The 15902-nt window shown below is 42.0% G+C and overlaps 1 protein-coding gene across 2 annotated transcripts in view; it reads right to left on the bottom strand.

The window, feature by feature from the left end:
* Nucleotides 1–15902, bottom strand: part of map2k7 (mitogen-activated protein kinase kinase 7) — a 100985-nt gene that overhangs the window by 13895 nt on the left and 71188 nt on the right. For both annotated transcript variants that reach the window (XM_072248441.1, XM_072248442.1), the window contains 3 exons: nucleotides 8432–8512; nucleotides 6718–6860; nucleotides 1788–1833 (listed from right to left, as the gene is read on the bottom strand). In XM_072248441.1, coding sequence (XP_072104542.1) covers nucleotides 1788–1833; nucleotides 6718–6860; nucleotides 8432–8512 — 270 coding nt within the window. The remainder of the gene's footprint in view (nucleotides 1–1787; nucleotides 1834–6717; nucleotides 6861–8431; nucleotides 8513–15902) is intronic.

Here is a 15902-nt window from a genome sequence, read left to right as displayed (position 1 = left end):
AGGTTTTCCAATTAACGAACTAAGATTGGAGGTGTGGGTTGTAGAGGTACCCCGCCCTATGAAAAAGACACACAAAGTCAGGTTACTGACAGAGACTGCTCTTCTCAAGAAAGGTCCATTTATGTGCACCATGCCTCGACCAAAACAACTTTCAGAGGATGTTAGAGGAAGAATTGTAGAAATGTACGAAGCTGGAAAAGGCTACAAGAACATTTCTAAGGACCTGAATGTTCATCGGTCCACAGTAAGAGAAACTGTCTATAAATAGAAGAAATTCAGTACCGTTTCTATTCTTCCTAAGAGTCGGTGTCCTGCAAAGAACACACCAAGAGCACAGCATGCAATGCTGAAGAAGGTGAAAAAGAACCCAAGGGTAACAGCAAGAGTTCTGCAAAAATCTCTAGAATTTGCTAAAGTCTCCATTCATGTGACCACTGTAAGAAAAACAAGAATGATGTTCGTGGAAGGACACATGAAGGAAACTACTGCTCTCCCAAAAAAACAACATTGTTACACATCTCAAGTTTGCAAAAGACCACCTGGATGTTCCACAATGTTACTGCGACAATGTTCTGTGGACAGATGAGATAAAAGTTAAACTTTTTGGCAGAAATGCATGCAGCTTTGTTTGGAGGAAAAAGGGCACTGCTCACTAACACCAAAATCTCATCCCAACTGTGAAGCATAGTGGGAGCATGTCAGGATAGGGGTCGGCCACCTGAATCTTAATGAAGTTGGATGGTGCAATAAGACAATGATCCGAAACACAAGAGTAAATCAACAACAAAATGGTTTAAAAAGGAGAAAACTGGTGTTTTGGAATGGCCAAGTCAGAGTCCAGTCCTTAACCCATTTGAGGTGCTGTGGCATAACCTGGAGAGGGCTGGTCATGCAAGGTATCACAAAAATTTTGATGAACCGAAACAGTTTTGTTTGAAAGGATGATCTAAAATTCCTCCTCCCCATTTTGCAAGTTTGATCAGCAGATTCAGGAGACATCTGGTGGAGGCTGCTGTGACAGGAGGTTCTACCAGTTATTAAATACAAAGGATCACATACTTTTTCCAGCCTGGACTGTGAATGATTTGAAAATGCATTCAATAAAGACATGAAAACTACAATTATTAGTTTTTAGTTTAGACAAATTTTGTTTGTGTACTATTGTGTTAGATGAAGACAAGACCACATTTTAAGAGTAATTAATGCAGAAAACCAGGAAATTCCAAAGAGTTCACAAACTTTTTCTTGCAACTGTACCTTCTACAGCATCTCAAGGTTGACGAACCTTCTCCTCTCCTTGAGTATACTTTCAGCATTCCTTTTGCTACCTGCTATTAACCCACTGTTAACCTAGTTACCAGTCCCTATCAATTTCTCTCAGGAAGGCAGAGAAAGTCCCTTTTCACTATTTTCTTCTCCCGAGTCAAGGATCTGAGTCTGACTTTAAGTTGTTCTTGCCAAACTGAAATATGTTACACTGAGATTACTGCTTCTAAATGCAGCCCATTATCCAGAACCATTGTAAGAAGCCGTCGTTCCTTGTTGAAGTAGTTACAAGACTGCTGAAAGCACCTCTCGATATTATGCAGTTATGAAGAATACATCATGCAAGCAGAGCAAATCAGATGAAATGTGGAGTGAATATTCACAAGCAAGTCTTTTAGTGAATGCTTGAATCTTAATTTAACCCGAGAACCAAATCTGCTTTTATCCCAGGCCACGACCATATGGACCTACTATAATGTTTCAGGAATACTCACAAGCAAACATCACAAAGGAATACTCACAAGCAATTTGTTGTATTTTGGTCTCTTCCTGTGATCCTTTGTAAGGCTAATAGGAAAAGAAAAGAAAAGAAAGAAATGTAGGCAGATAAATTGAAAATAAAGGCTAATTAGATTTATTGGAAATTTTAACGTTCATTTCAATTGGGACAAGCCAAAGAGCTCATGCCAGGATAGTACTGGCTTTATGAGAATATTCAGGCTATAGGTCTTCCTAAAATAACGGCAAGGTTCTGTGAACTGTCCATAACCTGAGTAGTTTACAAGTTCATAATGCTCATAATAGTGATTATTTCCATCCACACTGACTTAAGAGAAAATCCCTCCATGATGTCCTCCCTTTCTGCAATTGTAATAATATCTCTCATTAACAATGCCACTCCCCAACTTTTTTACTTCCCTCTCTGTCCTCTTTGAAAGATCTAAACCCCAGAATATATGGCTGCATTCCTGCCATTGTGACAGCCAAAGTTCAAAGTGCATTTTTTTTTATCAAAGTAAGCAATACCGTACACAATCTTGAGATCTGTATTTTTGCAGGCAGCCACAAAACAAAGAATCACAATAGAATCCACGAAAAAACCCACAGAACAAAGACCGTCACACAAAATGTGCAGGAAAAAAAAAACAAATTGTGCAAACAATAAAAAACATAAAACAAATAAGACATAGAACTTGAACTGGAGAGTCCCTGGATGTGAGTCCATATCCACTGAGCCAGTTCAGGGCTCCTGTCGGCCACAGTCTCGGAGCCAATTCAGCGCTGAGGCAAATAAAGTCTCATGGAGTAGTAAACAGAATACCTGTTCCCCCTTTGCCCTTGATGCCTTGATCTTTTAATCTGGCTTGGCACTAAAATTGGCTAATCATTAATTTATTTCTTGCTCTCAGGCTGGGGCCCCGCCACTTCGATCCAGGCCAAAGTTTCAAGTGGACACCAAGTCCACTCCAGCAATAGTCGCCGCAGCTGTACCTGCATTCTCGTGAGTCCAGTTCACCAAATCCTTCAAGATACCACAAAAACGCTTGGGCCAAGTCTCTGCATGGCCACAGTGTTGTAGTTTCATGTACTGATTCATGCTCTAAGCTTATCACACATGTTCCTAAAACTTCTTGCATTAAAATAGCCACCTTTCAACTATTACTTTATCATCTTGATTACTGAGGTCACTCATACTTGGTGCAGTCTCCACTATAAGTCTAGTTTTGATGAGCTCTTCGCAACTGCTTATTCACTTTCATAGATGCTGCCTGACCTGCTGAGTTCCTTCAGCGTTTATATGTGAGTTGCTCTGGATTTCCAGCATCTGCAGAATCTTTTGAGTATTTCACCCATCCAACTGACTACAATTATGCCCTATGCCTCCTTGCAGTACCTCTATACACTCCCTCTACCTCTACACCAACCGCTCTATCGTCTAAAGTAGCACACTGGTTCCCATTCCCCTGCGTTAAACCTTTTTGCAACAGTACAGGAGGCCGCAGTCAGACAGCTTAAGAGTGCGAGTGGAATGGAGAACTGGCAGGTAAATGAGAACTCATCGTCACTCTTATGGACTAAAAGTGAATACTCTGCAGAGCTTATCAAAACTAGATTTATAGAGGAGACTGTACCAAATATAGATGACCTCAGTAATCGAGATGATGAAGTAAAGGTATAGAACACAGAATATGTATGTGGTTAACCTTTGAGGGCTCCTTCGATTTCACACGGAGTATCACTTCCACTTTTGATACTGGGCGTTTCTGTTCAGATAGAACGGTACAAAGCAGAGCCCCGATGTTAATGAGAGATGGTAAACAGTAGTGAGAGTTTCTCTGGAGCCCTGCCTAATTTAATGGTAGCACCATATGATGTTTTTGTAATCGGTTTCATGGCTGTACCCAGACTGGGAGAGAAACCTAGCTGACCCATGTTAAAGCAGAACACAGGTGCCAAGCATACATACAGGTTCATGGAGAAAGACACACTGCCTGTTGGAGCTCATGTGCCTTGCTAAAATTGGAAATAATCAGATTTGGTTTGACATAGGACATTTTTAAAATTTTAATTTCTGATCCAGCTCAAACAATCAAACCTACTGAGGTCAGTTGTCTTTCTAGCAATTTCCTACTTGAGTTGGATGAAGAAGATACTTAGAACAAGGGCAGATTGACAGATGGTTGCTTTTCAAGACTGAGTACCCAAGACGAGGAAGTCACTCTCAGTTTCAGCTACATCGTCACTATAATGGGTTTACAGAGTTTGGGAACAGTATGGGTGTCGTGGATATGGTGTATCTGGGTTTACAGAGTTTGGGAACAGTATGGGTGTCGTGGATATGGTGTATCTGGGTTTACAGAGTTTGGGAACAGTATGGGTGTCATGGATATGGTGTATCTGGGGTTACAGAGTTTGGGAACAGTACGGGTGTCGTGGATATGGTGTATCTGGGTTTACAGAGTTTGGGAACAGTATGGGTATCATGGATATGGTGTATCTGGGTTTACAGAGTTTGGGAACAGTACGGGTGTCGTGGTTATGGTGTATCTGGGTTTACAGAGTTTGGGAACAGTATGGGTGTCATGGATATGGTGTATCTCGGTTTACAGAGTTTGGGAACAGTACGGGTGTCATGGATATGGTGTATCTGGGTTTACAGAGTTTGGGAACAGTATGGGTGTCATGGATACGGTGTATCTGGGTTTACAGAGTTTGGGAACAGTACAGGTGTCGTGGATATGGTGTATCTGGGTTTACAGAGTTTGGGAACAGTATGGGTGTCGTGGATATGGTGTATCTGGGTTTACAGAGTTTGGGAACAGTACGGGTGTCGTGGTTATGGTGTATCTGGGTTTACAGAGTTTGGGAACAGTATCGGTGTCGTGGATATGCTGTATCTGGGTTTACAGAGTTTGGGAACAGTATGGGTGTCGTGGATATGCTGTATCTGGGTTTACAGAGTTTGGGAACAGTATGGGTGTCATGGATATGGTGTATCTCGGTTTACAGAGTTTGGGAACAGTACGGGTGTCGTGGATATGGTGTATCTGGGTTTACAGAGTTTGGGAACAGTACGGGTATCATGGATATGGTGTATCTGGGTTTACAGAGTTTGGGAACAGTACGGGTGTCGTGGATATGGTGTATCTGGGTTTACAGAGTTTGGGAACAGTACGGGTGTCATGGATATGCTGTATCTGGGCTTACAGAGTTTGGGAACAGTATCGGTGTCGTGGATATGGTGTATTTGGGCAGAAACAGAAACAGTCCCTGTTCCAATTTTTAAAAAAACAATAAACTGCAAGAAGTATAGACGGCGGCCATAGAGAGCAGGCTGGTTCCCATGATGTACTGAGCTGTGTCCACAGCACTCTGCAGTTTCTTGTAGTCATATGAACAGCAGTCGCCATATCGAGTCATAATGCATCCAGATAGAATGCCAAGTAACAAATCACTGATTACACTGATCCTTATTCTTGCATCCTAGCAACTACCCCTCCACTTCCCTTCTCTCCTCTCTCCTCTCTCCTCCCCTGGTTCTACCGTCACCCACCTACACTAGGTACAATTTAGAGAGGTCAATTACCCGACTAACTGCACACCTTTGGGATGAGGAGGAAAACCAGAGCATTCAGAGGAAACCTTCATAGTCACAGGAAGAACATACGAACTCCACACAGCACCTATGGTCAGGATCAAACTGAAGTATCTGGAGGTGTGAGGCAGCAGGGCTAACTGTTGTGCTTCTGACTGGTTAAGGAGAAAAGAACCCAAAGGTTATTTTTGCCCTCAAAATTATTTCTTCAAAAAAGGTGAGGCAAGTTCTTGACGTAAACTAGGAAATCAAGAGAGTTCTAAATTAATAGATAAGTGGGCTATGCGTGAGAAATATCAAAGTCTGCAATCCCTCAACATAAAGGTGTGAAGACTGGGCCACTACACGGAGGTGAACGATGACGGAAGACAGGAGAATAGTGAGGCTAGAGTCAGGGAATTGCTCTGTAAATCAGAGGAAGCATGGTAAACGGAGGGCAAATGATGTGTGTAAGTGCTATAAGGAAATAGACAGAGATCACACAAAAACAGGAGCAGTAGGTCAGCCTCAAGCATGTCCCGGCATTCATTACGATCATAGCTTATTTATACTAGTCTCAACTCCTCTTCTGTGCTAGTTCCCTGAATCCTTAATTCATGGATCTTTCAGATTTCGATCTCCACCTTAGATTAAGTTAATAACCTGGTCTCCTCCACCCTTGGGGGCAGGGAATTCCAAAGATTCAACCTCCCTCCCCTTTCTATGCACCTCAGTTAAATGACCAGCACCTTATAACTATGACCCCTTGTTTGTGACTTTCACCATTTATGAGAAACTAGAAGCTAGGCTCAGGAAATCAAAGGATGTGTTTGAGATCACAGGACCAAGGAAACTACAGGTCTTAACATGATTTAATTTCAACTTGGATGAATAGGTCATGCAGAGGAGAGTTTTGTGACAGATAGGATTATAAATTTAAAGGAGAGAGGGCAGGAGAAGTTATGAAGCAAGAGTGATTAAGAAAGAGTGAGGACCTGTGTGAAACGTGGTCAAGGTGCTTAAAGGAAAAGTCTTTCCTCAGCCACTTTTGTTAGTTCCATTCCATGCCATTTCCTTGTAACACAAAGAACTGTTGGCATTTGCAGTTTGAAAATGTTCATCAATATAGAAAATTCGCCAATTCAAACTCCAGTTTACAAATCCTTGAACTTATTTTATTTGCATCACCAACTAAGCTACTACACATTACTTTATAAAATAACAACATTTATCAGTGCCACTGTCTCATAAAACCCCTGGCCACTTTAATGGTGGCCACCTAGATGCAGATTTCACTCCATTAGTAGTGGGGAGAAAATAAACAGACGTTATGTAAAAAAAAATTGCATTGTAAGATATTCCCAGGTTTTACTCACCAATCTTTTACAAATGACTGGAAGTCCATTGAGAAGCCCATGCTTGAAGGAAGCAGAGGAGGATCTTCCTGCAGCACCTTTGTTAAAACTTCAAAATCTGTTTTACAGTTTTTATATGGAAACTGCCCTGTAGCGAGTTCAACCTGCAGAAAGATGTACAGCTTGGTTAGAGGAACATATTGAATCACGGAATTCCTCAATTGATTTGATAGAAACAGGTAATTATTTCATTCTACAGTGCATGAATTAAAACATAAATTCCAAATTACTTCCGCTTCTACTGGTTTAGCAGTCACACACCACCCTGACTTGGAAAATACCATTGCTCCTTTAGCTGGTTCTAAAGCGTAAAACACTTTAACCAACAATGAGGAGCAGCACCTTCATCAGAAGGACTGCAGTAGTTCTCATCTCCACCATCTCAAGGACAATTAGGATTGAAAATAAACACTGGACTTGCTGACTATGCCCTTATCCTGAAAAGTAAAACAAAAGTGACCTGAGTCAGGACATTACTCAATCAGTGTGCTTTCTGCTCTTCAGCTTGCACAGCCACTGACAGCGGGAAACATGCTAGCAGCCACGGAAAAGCACTGCCAGAGGACCACACAAAATTCGGCCATCAATGCAGGCACACCCTGCATTCTACCGTCACTCACCATGATTACATACTCCTCCATAAGACAATTAAAGTCAGGAGCAGCACTATCCTTCCCCTTCACAAAGACTTAGCAAAACTGTCCCCAATTCATTTTACATCATCCGAGCTGACACATGTTGCTCCAGGTACAAATCCATAATGTAGTTAAGTGTAGAATACATCTGATGCAGGGAACAAAGTCCTCATCCCCGACTCAAACTTCTTTTGGACACCACTGGACATCCTTCAATATAACCCACACTAGCCCTGGCCATTATGGGTACTTGGTCCACAAAAGGTGCCAGATGACTCAGTACATTTGTGATAGTGCCCTATCATCACAACCTGTACATTAAGATCTGCTGTAGAAAACACATTTCCATTTAATATCTCAGGAGCACAATGAGTGGATTGACAGAATGTACATTTTTATTCTGCTACAACATAGACAACAAAGAACATAACCAAATGGACCTTCCAGCACTGAACTAGGCAATACATTCAGCCATAGATGACTTCAGAGATCTCTCCTAGCAAGCATATGGGGACCAGTCTCCTCATCAGAAGAGTTATCCCACTGGTTGGATTAGCAGTAGCATGACACAGAATTATACATGTCCTACCCGAGGACATATCCAACAGAGATGGTGGTACAATAGCGTACAAACAAGACAAAGCATTCAGGTTCTTCAGTAATGACAATACACCTGTAAAGTCTGATGCATCAGATGAAATATGTGCAAGGAAGACTCCTTCTCATTGCTACTGTCTTTCCTAGATTGATTCAGTGCTCTTCTATGTTGAACAATTCTAAAAAGAAATGACTAAAATAACAAGGGTATTCCATTTGTTCATCATCCTTCCCCCATCTGATTCCACCTCTACAATTGTTCCACTCTCTCAGTTCTCTATACAGCATACTAGATAGTGACTATACCAGTGTGCTATGGTGAATTACACCAATTGCAACAGTTTGTACTATAGTTAGGACAAGTACATATGCTAGTGTGGTTACACTGACCAGTATATAAAAGAAGAGTACAAGTCTAATGCAGATTGCTCATGCTTCCTTACCAGTGAAATTCCCAGACTCCAAACGTCCGCTCTGATGTCATAATCGGGTTTGGTTGGATCAGGAGGATCGATCCTTTCTGGCTGTGAACAGAAAGGAATCAAAAAATACAACACCAAGTGAAAATCCCCAAAATGCAGTCATACTCCCATCCCTTCATTATGCCAGCAGCAACCTCGGGTACAGTCTCTCTAGCTTGCAGTTTTGGTAATTTCCATAAAACCATAAGAGATAGGAGCAGAATTAAGCCATTCAGCCCATCGCATCTGCTCTACCATTCAATCATGGCTAATTTATTACCCTTCTCAACCCCCTTCTCCTGCCTTTTCACCATAGCCTTTGATGCCCTTACTAATCAAAAATCTATCAGCCTCTGTTTGAAATATACCCAATGACTTGGCCTCCATAACAATGAATTCCACAGATTCAACACCCTCTGGCTAAAGAAATTCCTGCTCCATGTCTGTTCTAACGAGACATCCTTCTGTTCTGAGGCTGTGCCCTCTTGTTCTAGACTCTCCCACTGTAGGAAACATCCTCTCTGTCCAGGCCTTTCAATATCTGATAGGTTTCAATGAGATCCCACTCCCCTCCCATTCTTCTAAACTTCAGCGAGTACAGGCCATGGCCATGAAACACTCTTCCTGTTAACCCTTCCATTTGAGGGATCATTCTTGTGAACCCACTCAATGTCAATATATCGTTTCCCAAATATGGAGCCCCAAATTTCTCACTAAATTCAAAGTGTGGTCTGACAAATGTCTTATAAACCCTCAGCATTATTAAACCCTTGTTTTTATATTCTAGTCCTCTCAAAAAGAATGCTAACATTACCATTGCCTTTCTTGCCACTAACTCAACCTGCAAGTTAACCTTTAGGAAATCCTGCATGAGGACTCCCAAATCTCTTTGCACTTCTGATTTCTGAATTTTCTCCATTTAGATAATAGTCTACTCCTTTATTTATTCTACCAAAATGCATCACTTCTCAACACCGTATTCTATCTGCCACTTCTTTGCCCATTCTCCTAAAACTTCAGACTCCCTGCTTCCTCAACACTACTCTCCCTCCACCTGCCTTAGTATTACCAGCAAAGCCATCCGTTCCGTCATCTAAATCAATGACATATAATGTGAGAAGAAGCAGTCCCAACACCGACCAGTGTGGAACACCTCCAGTCATCGGCAATCAACCAGAAAAGGACCCTTTTATTTCCACTCTGTCTCCAGCTAGTAAGCCAATTTTTTTAATCCATGTTGGTATCTTTTCTCTAATATCATGGGCACTATCTTGTTAAGCAGCTTCATGTGCAGCATCTTGTCAAAGACCGTCTGAAAATCCAAGTAAGCAACATCCACTGACAACACACATAAAAGTTGCTTGTGAATGCAGCAGGCCAAGCAGCATCTCTAGGAAGAGGAACTTTTATGTGTGTTGCTTGAAATTCCAGCATCTGCAGATTTCCTCGTGTTAACATCCACTGACTCTCCTTTGTCTATCCTGTCTGTTATTTTCTCAAAGAATTCCAACAGATTAGTCAGGCAAGATTTCTCCTTAAGTAAGCCATGCTGACTTTGGTCTATTTCATCACGTACCTCCAAGTAACCCGAAATCTCATCCTTAATAAAGGACTGCATCTTCACAACCACTATCACTACTGCCTTCCTCTTCCTTTCCTTACCCTTCTGAGCCTCAGGGCCAGACTCTGTGCCAGAGGCACGGCCACTGTTGCTTTCCCCCAGGTAGGCCGTCCCCCCCGCCCCAACAGTACTCAAACAGGAGTACTTATTGTCAAGGGTTACAGCCACAGGGGTACTCTCTAGTAGCTGACTCTTCCCCTTCCCTCTCCTGGCTCTGTATATTATGTACAGTTACGTTTTACTTGTGTGACGAGAATACACATAAATTAAGGTGTTTGCTGGCCTGGGCTAGCATCAGTGGCATCAGCAGTTGGTCTGCCACCTGTCCTCAGGGGAAGGAGAGATAAGGCACACAATGAAGCAGCATTTGGAGCATCAGTCTGGGTATTGTCAAGATCGGCTCCCCCTTTGAACCCTGAACTGTTTGAAGTGATGGACAGGTGATACCCCAGCAGGGGGATAAAAAGGGACAGGTTCGCTAAGGCAGGACACACACGACACCCGAGGTAACGAGACCCTGGAAGCGGTGCGCCTCTCACCAGTCGGTGGGAAGTACCGGACAACGCACAGGGTGGAAAGGTACGATCAGCAGGAACCCAGTGTGTGTCCACCCTCGCTTGGGTGCCGGGTTCACTGCAGAGGATCGACCGCATCTGGAGGAGGGGTCACAGTCGGTGACCTCAGGTGACATCACAAAGGACCCGCCCGAAAGCTGCTTGTGAGCAATATCGCTGGTCTGTGAGTGGAAGCCGTGTCTGAATGATCAGTCGTTCTCGTTCTCTCTCTCCCTCCCCCCACGTTGTCCATCGCCATGGCAACGATTACTGCGAACTGAACTAAATTGGACTGAACTTTGTGTCACTTTGAAATTGGTCATTTACCCCTAGACAACAATAGAGCTTGATTGATGCTGTTATCTTAATTCTGTGCACGTGTGTTTATCATTGCTGAACTGTTGCATTTATTATCCTTTCGATTACTGTGTTGCTTGTTTCTTTAATAAAACTTTCTTAGTTCTAGTAATCCAGACTCCAACTGAGTGATCCATTTCTGCTGGTTTGGCAACCCAGTTACCGGGTACATAACACTTGTGAATGTGCTATGTGCCTGTGCTTACACAACTTGGAAAACACAGCACAGAAAGAGGACCTTTGGGTCATGGTGCTGTGCTAATTATACCTTAATCCCTTCCGTTTGCACATTTTTATGCTTATCTCAGAGCCTCTTAAACATCTCTGTAGTATTTTCCTCCACCACTACCTTTGGCAGCGCATTACAGGCACCCACTGCTCTCTGCAAAAAAGTAGCTTACCCTGCACATCTTTCAACATTCCCTCTCATGTTAAATGCATGCCCTGGGGAAAAAGATACCAGCTGTCTACCATGTCTCTCATAATCTTATAAATTTCTAGCAGATCTCTCCCTACCTTCAAAGCTTCAGAGGAAAACAAACCAGAAACCCAAGTTTGTGTTCAATCACTTATCATCTTTCCTGCATGGCCCACCCTCCTCTATCAAATTCCTTCCTCTCCAGCCTTTACCTTTCCCACCCACCCAGCTTCACCTATCATCTTCTGGCATTCCCAGTTCCCCTCCTCCCATCTTTTAGTTCTGGCGTCTTCCCCCTTTCTTTCCAGTCCTGAAGAAGGTTCTTGGCCTGGAATACTGAAAGTTAATTCATTTTCATAGATGCTGCTTGATCTGCTGAGTTCCTCCAGCACTTGTGTGTGTCTTTTTATAGCATATGGCCTCCAATCCGGGCAACATCCTAGCAAAGCTCTTCTATACCCTCTCCAAATCCTCCACACTATTCTGATATTCTTGCAACCAGAAATGAATGCAATACTCCAGATGTCATAGAGTCCTACAAAGCTGCAACACAACTTCCTAACTTTTGAACTCAATACCTTAACTAAAAAGGCAAGTATACCACATGCTTTCTTTACATTAGTGCAAGTGTGGAAGGGTGTAGAGGTGGATAATATTATTAAGAATCACTCCGTTGCATACACTGCATTTTCTCTCTCCACACTGATGTACATTGCTACCTGCCTTTCTAATCGACTGCTATTCATACTGCAAACTCTCACTGATATTCCCTCTCCACAAGCCAGGGACTGTTACTCCCCTTTTATATATTCCCAAGCCTCTTCTCCAAAATATAATGCTCACCCCCATCTATCTCCACATGATATGGGGGTAAGGAGAGCATTATATTGTGCAATGAACCAGAATGGATTCGAGAGCTTAAGATAAAAGAACCCTTGGGAAAAAGATCATAATATAATTCATCCTGAAATTTGGGAGGGAGAAGCTAAGGTCAGATGTGTTAGTACTACAGTGGAGTGAAGGGAAGTACTGAGGAGAGGAGTTGGCCAAAATTGATTGGAAAAGATCATTGGCAGCGTTGATGGCAGTGTACCAATGGCTGGAATTTCTGGAAGCAATTCAGAAGGCACATGATATATACAACCCAAAGACAAAGAAGTATTCTAAAGGAAAGATGACACAATCATGGCTAACGAGAGAATTCAAAGCCAAAGCCAACATAAAAGCCAAAGAGAAGACATATAACAGAGCAAAAATTAGTGGGAATTTAGAGGATTGGGAAACTAAAGAAGTCATTAAGAGGTAAAAGATGAAATATGAAAGTATGCTAGTCAATAATATTAAAGAGGATACCAGAAGTTTCTTAGATACATAAAATGTAAAAGAGGAGAGAGTGGATATCAGACTACAGAAAAACGATCTGGAAAGGTAGTAGTGCGGGCAAGGAAATGGAAGACGAACTGAAGTAGTATTTGTATGCCGGAAGCTCGCAAGTCTCAAGGGCAGAAGGGTGTGAAGTTGCCATTACTATGGAGAAGGCTGTTGGGAAACTGAAAGGTCTGAAGATTGATAAGCCACCTGGACCAGATGGTGTACACTCCAGGGTTCCGAAAGAGGTAGCTGAAGAGATTGTGGAGGCATTAGTAATGAGCTTTCAAGAATTAGTAGATTCTGGAATGGTTCTGAAAAACTGGAAAATTGCAAATGTCTTCAAGAATAGAGAAAGGCAGAAGAAAGGAAATTATACGCCAGTTAGTCAGTGAGGATTTTGGAGTCAATTGTTAAAGATGCAGTTTCTGGGTACTTGGAGGTACCTGATCAAATAGGCTGTAGTCAGCATAGTTTACTCAAGGGAAAATCTTGCTGACAAATACGCTGGAAATTTTTAAAGAAATAACACACAGGATAGACAAGAGAGTTGGTGGATGTTGTGTACTTGGATTTTCAGAAGGGCTTTGACAAGGTGCCACATATGAGGCTGCTTAACAAGTTAAGAGCCCATTGCATTACAGGAAAGATACTAACATGAATAAAGTAGTGGCGGATTGTCAGGAGGCAAAGAGTGGGAATAAAGACAGCCTTTTCTGGTTGGCTGCCAGTGACCAGTGGTGTTCCACAGGAGTCTGTTAATGAATTGGATGATGGAATTGATGAATTTGTTGCAAAGTTTGCAAAAGATAACAAAGATAGGTGGAGGGACAAGTAGTTTTGAGGAAGTAGAGAGGCTACAGAAGGACTTTGCCCATTCTCCTAATCTGTCTAAGTAGTGGCATGTGGAATACAGTGTTGGGAAGTGTACAGTCATGCATTTTAGCAGAAGAAATAAGAGGGTAGACTATTTTGTAAATGGAGAGAAAATTCAAAAATCAAGGTGCAAGGGTACTTGGGAGTCCTTGTGCAGGATTCCTCAAAGGTTAATTTGCAGGTTGAGTTGGTGGTGAGGAAGGCAAATGTGATGTTAGTATTCATTTCAAGAGGACTAGAATATAAAAGCAAGAATGTAATGTGGAGGCTTTATAAAGCACTGGTGAGGCCCCACTTGGAGTGTTGAGAGCAGTTTCAGGCCCTTACCTTAAAAAGGGTGTGCTGACACAGGAGGAGGTTCAAAGGAGACACAGGAAGATGATTCCAGGATTGGCTTGTTCTATGAAGTGCGTTTGATAGTTGTGGGCCTTTATTCACCGGAATTCAGAAGAATGAGGGTGACCTAACTGAAACCTATCGAATGCTGAAAGGTCTCGATAGAGTGGATGTGGGGAGGATGTTTTCTATGGTGGGAGTCTAGACCAGAGGACACAGCCTCAGAACAGAGCAGTGTCCTTTTAGAAAGGAGATGAGGATGAGTTTCTTTAGCCACAGAGTGGCGAATCCCTGGAATTCATTGCCACAGGTGGCTGTGGAGGCCAAGTCTTTATGTATATTGACAGGCTGAGTTTGCTAGATTCTTGATTGGTCAGGGCATGAAGGAATATGGAGAAGGCTGGAGATTGGGGCTGAGAGGAAAAATGCATCAGCCATGATGAAATGGTGGAGCAGACTTAATGGGCCCAAATGGCCTAATTCTGCTCCTATATCTTTATGGTTTTGTATGCAAAACAAACTCCTCATTCTCACTGAATTAGTTCCTCATTTTACAATATGAACAACTATGATTGTTTCACATACTAATATACAAAATTAGCACTGAGCTCACACTAATAGTTATTTCTGTCTCCAAGTTGAACTTAAGTTCAAGTTCAGTTCATTGTCCTTCAACTGTACACACATATATCACCAAATGAATGAACTTTCCTTAGGACCAAGGCACACAACACAGTATGTATTACTCACACATACAACACAAAGTAACATTACCACAAATAAATTAACAAAGGTGGGTGGGAAAAGTCTTGAAGAAGGGTCTCAGCCCAAACATCAACTGTTTATTTATTTCCATAGATCTTGCCTGACCTGTTGTGTTCCTCCAGCATTTTGTGTGTGTAACAAATTATAAGATATAAAAATATATAAAAATTATAAGATATAAGTTAAAAAGTAAACAGTATAATGCTACTGATGCTTCATACATGATGAGACCTGTGTGGCAGGAGGGAGTTCAGTAGTCTTATGGCCCGGGGGAAGAAGCTGTTTCCCATCCTAACACTTATTGTCCTAATGCTATGGTACCTCCTGCCTGATGGTAGGGGTCAAAGAGATTGATGGATGGTTTGGAGGGATCATTGACAATGCTAAAGGCCCTGTATAAGCAATGTTCCTGATAAATATGGATAAGTGGAAGGATTAAGAAGATGGAGTACACCTGGTGATAACTTGAAAGGGTGGCCCACACAGTGATACATATTGCTCTCTGTTCTTCACTTTAATCTACACCATTATAGCACCCTCAGCACTTTTCAGTTGAAGATATAAACCACATGATCAGAATCAGGTTTAATATCACTGGCACATGTTGTGAAATTTGTTGTTTTGCGGCAACAGTACATTGCAATACGTAATATTAAAAAAAACAAATTGCAATAAACATACATTAAAAAATTAAATTAAATAAGTAGCGCAAAAAGAGAGGGAAAACAATAATGAGGTGGTGTTTATGGATTTATTGTCCATTCAGAAATTTGATTGTGGAGGGGAAGAAGCTGTTCCTGAAACATTGAGTGTGTACATTCATGCTCCTGTACCTCCTGCTTGATGGTAGCAATGAGAAGAGGGCACGTCCTGGGTTATGGGATCCTTAATGATGGATGCTGCCTTTTTGAGGCATCACTTTACAGTACCCTCTGTGCACTGTAACCATATCACTATTCCATTTCTACATTAATACATTACCACAGTCCCTACCATCCATAAAACACGGAATAATATACAGGCTCTTCAACCCACAAAGTTATGCCGACTTTTTAACCAACTACAAGCTCAATCTAACCCTTCCCATCCTTATCTTCTTCTTCTTCTTAAGTCCATCACCCCCACTAGGCATAGGCTACTGACAGCAGCTCAACAGAG

Source organism: Mobula birostris, chromosome 32, assembly GCF_030028105.1.
Source record: "Mobula birostris isolate sMobBir1 chromosome 32, sMobBir1.hap1, whole genome shotgun sequence".
Taxonomy (NCBI): Eukaryota; Metazoa; Chordata; class Chondrichthyes; order Myliobatiformes; family Myliobatidae; genus Mobula; species Mobula birostris.
Note: the sequence above shows the minus strand (reverse complement) of the source record. Positions and strands in the feature narration are given on the sequence as shown.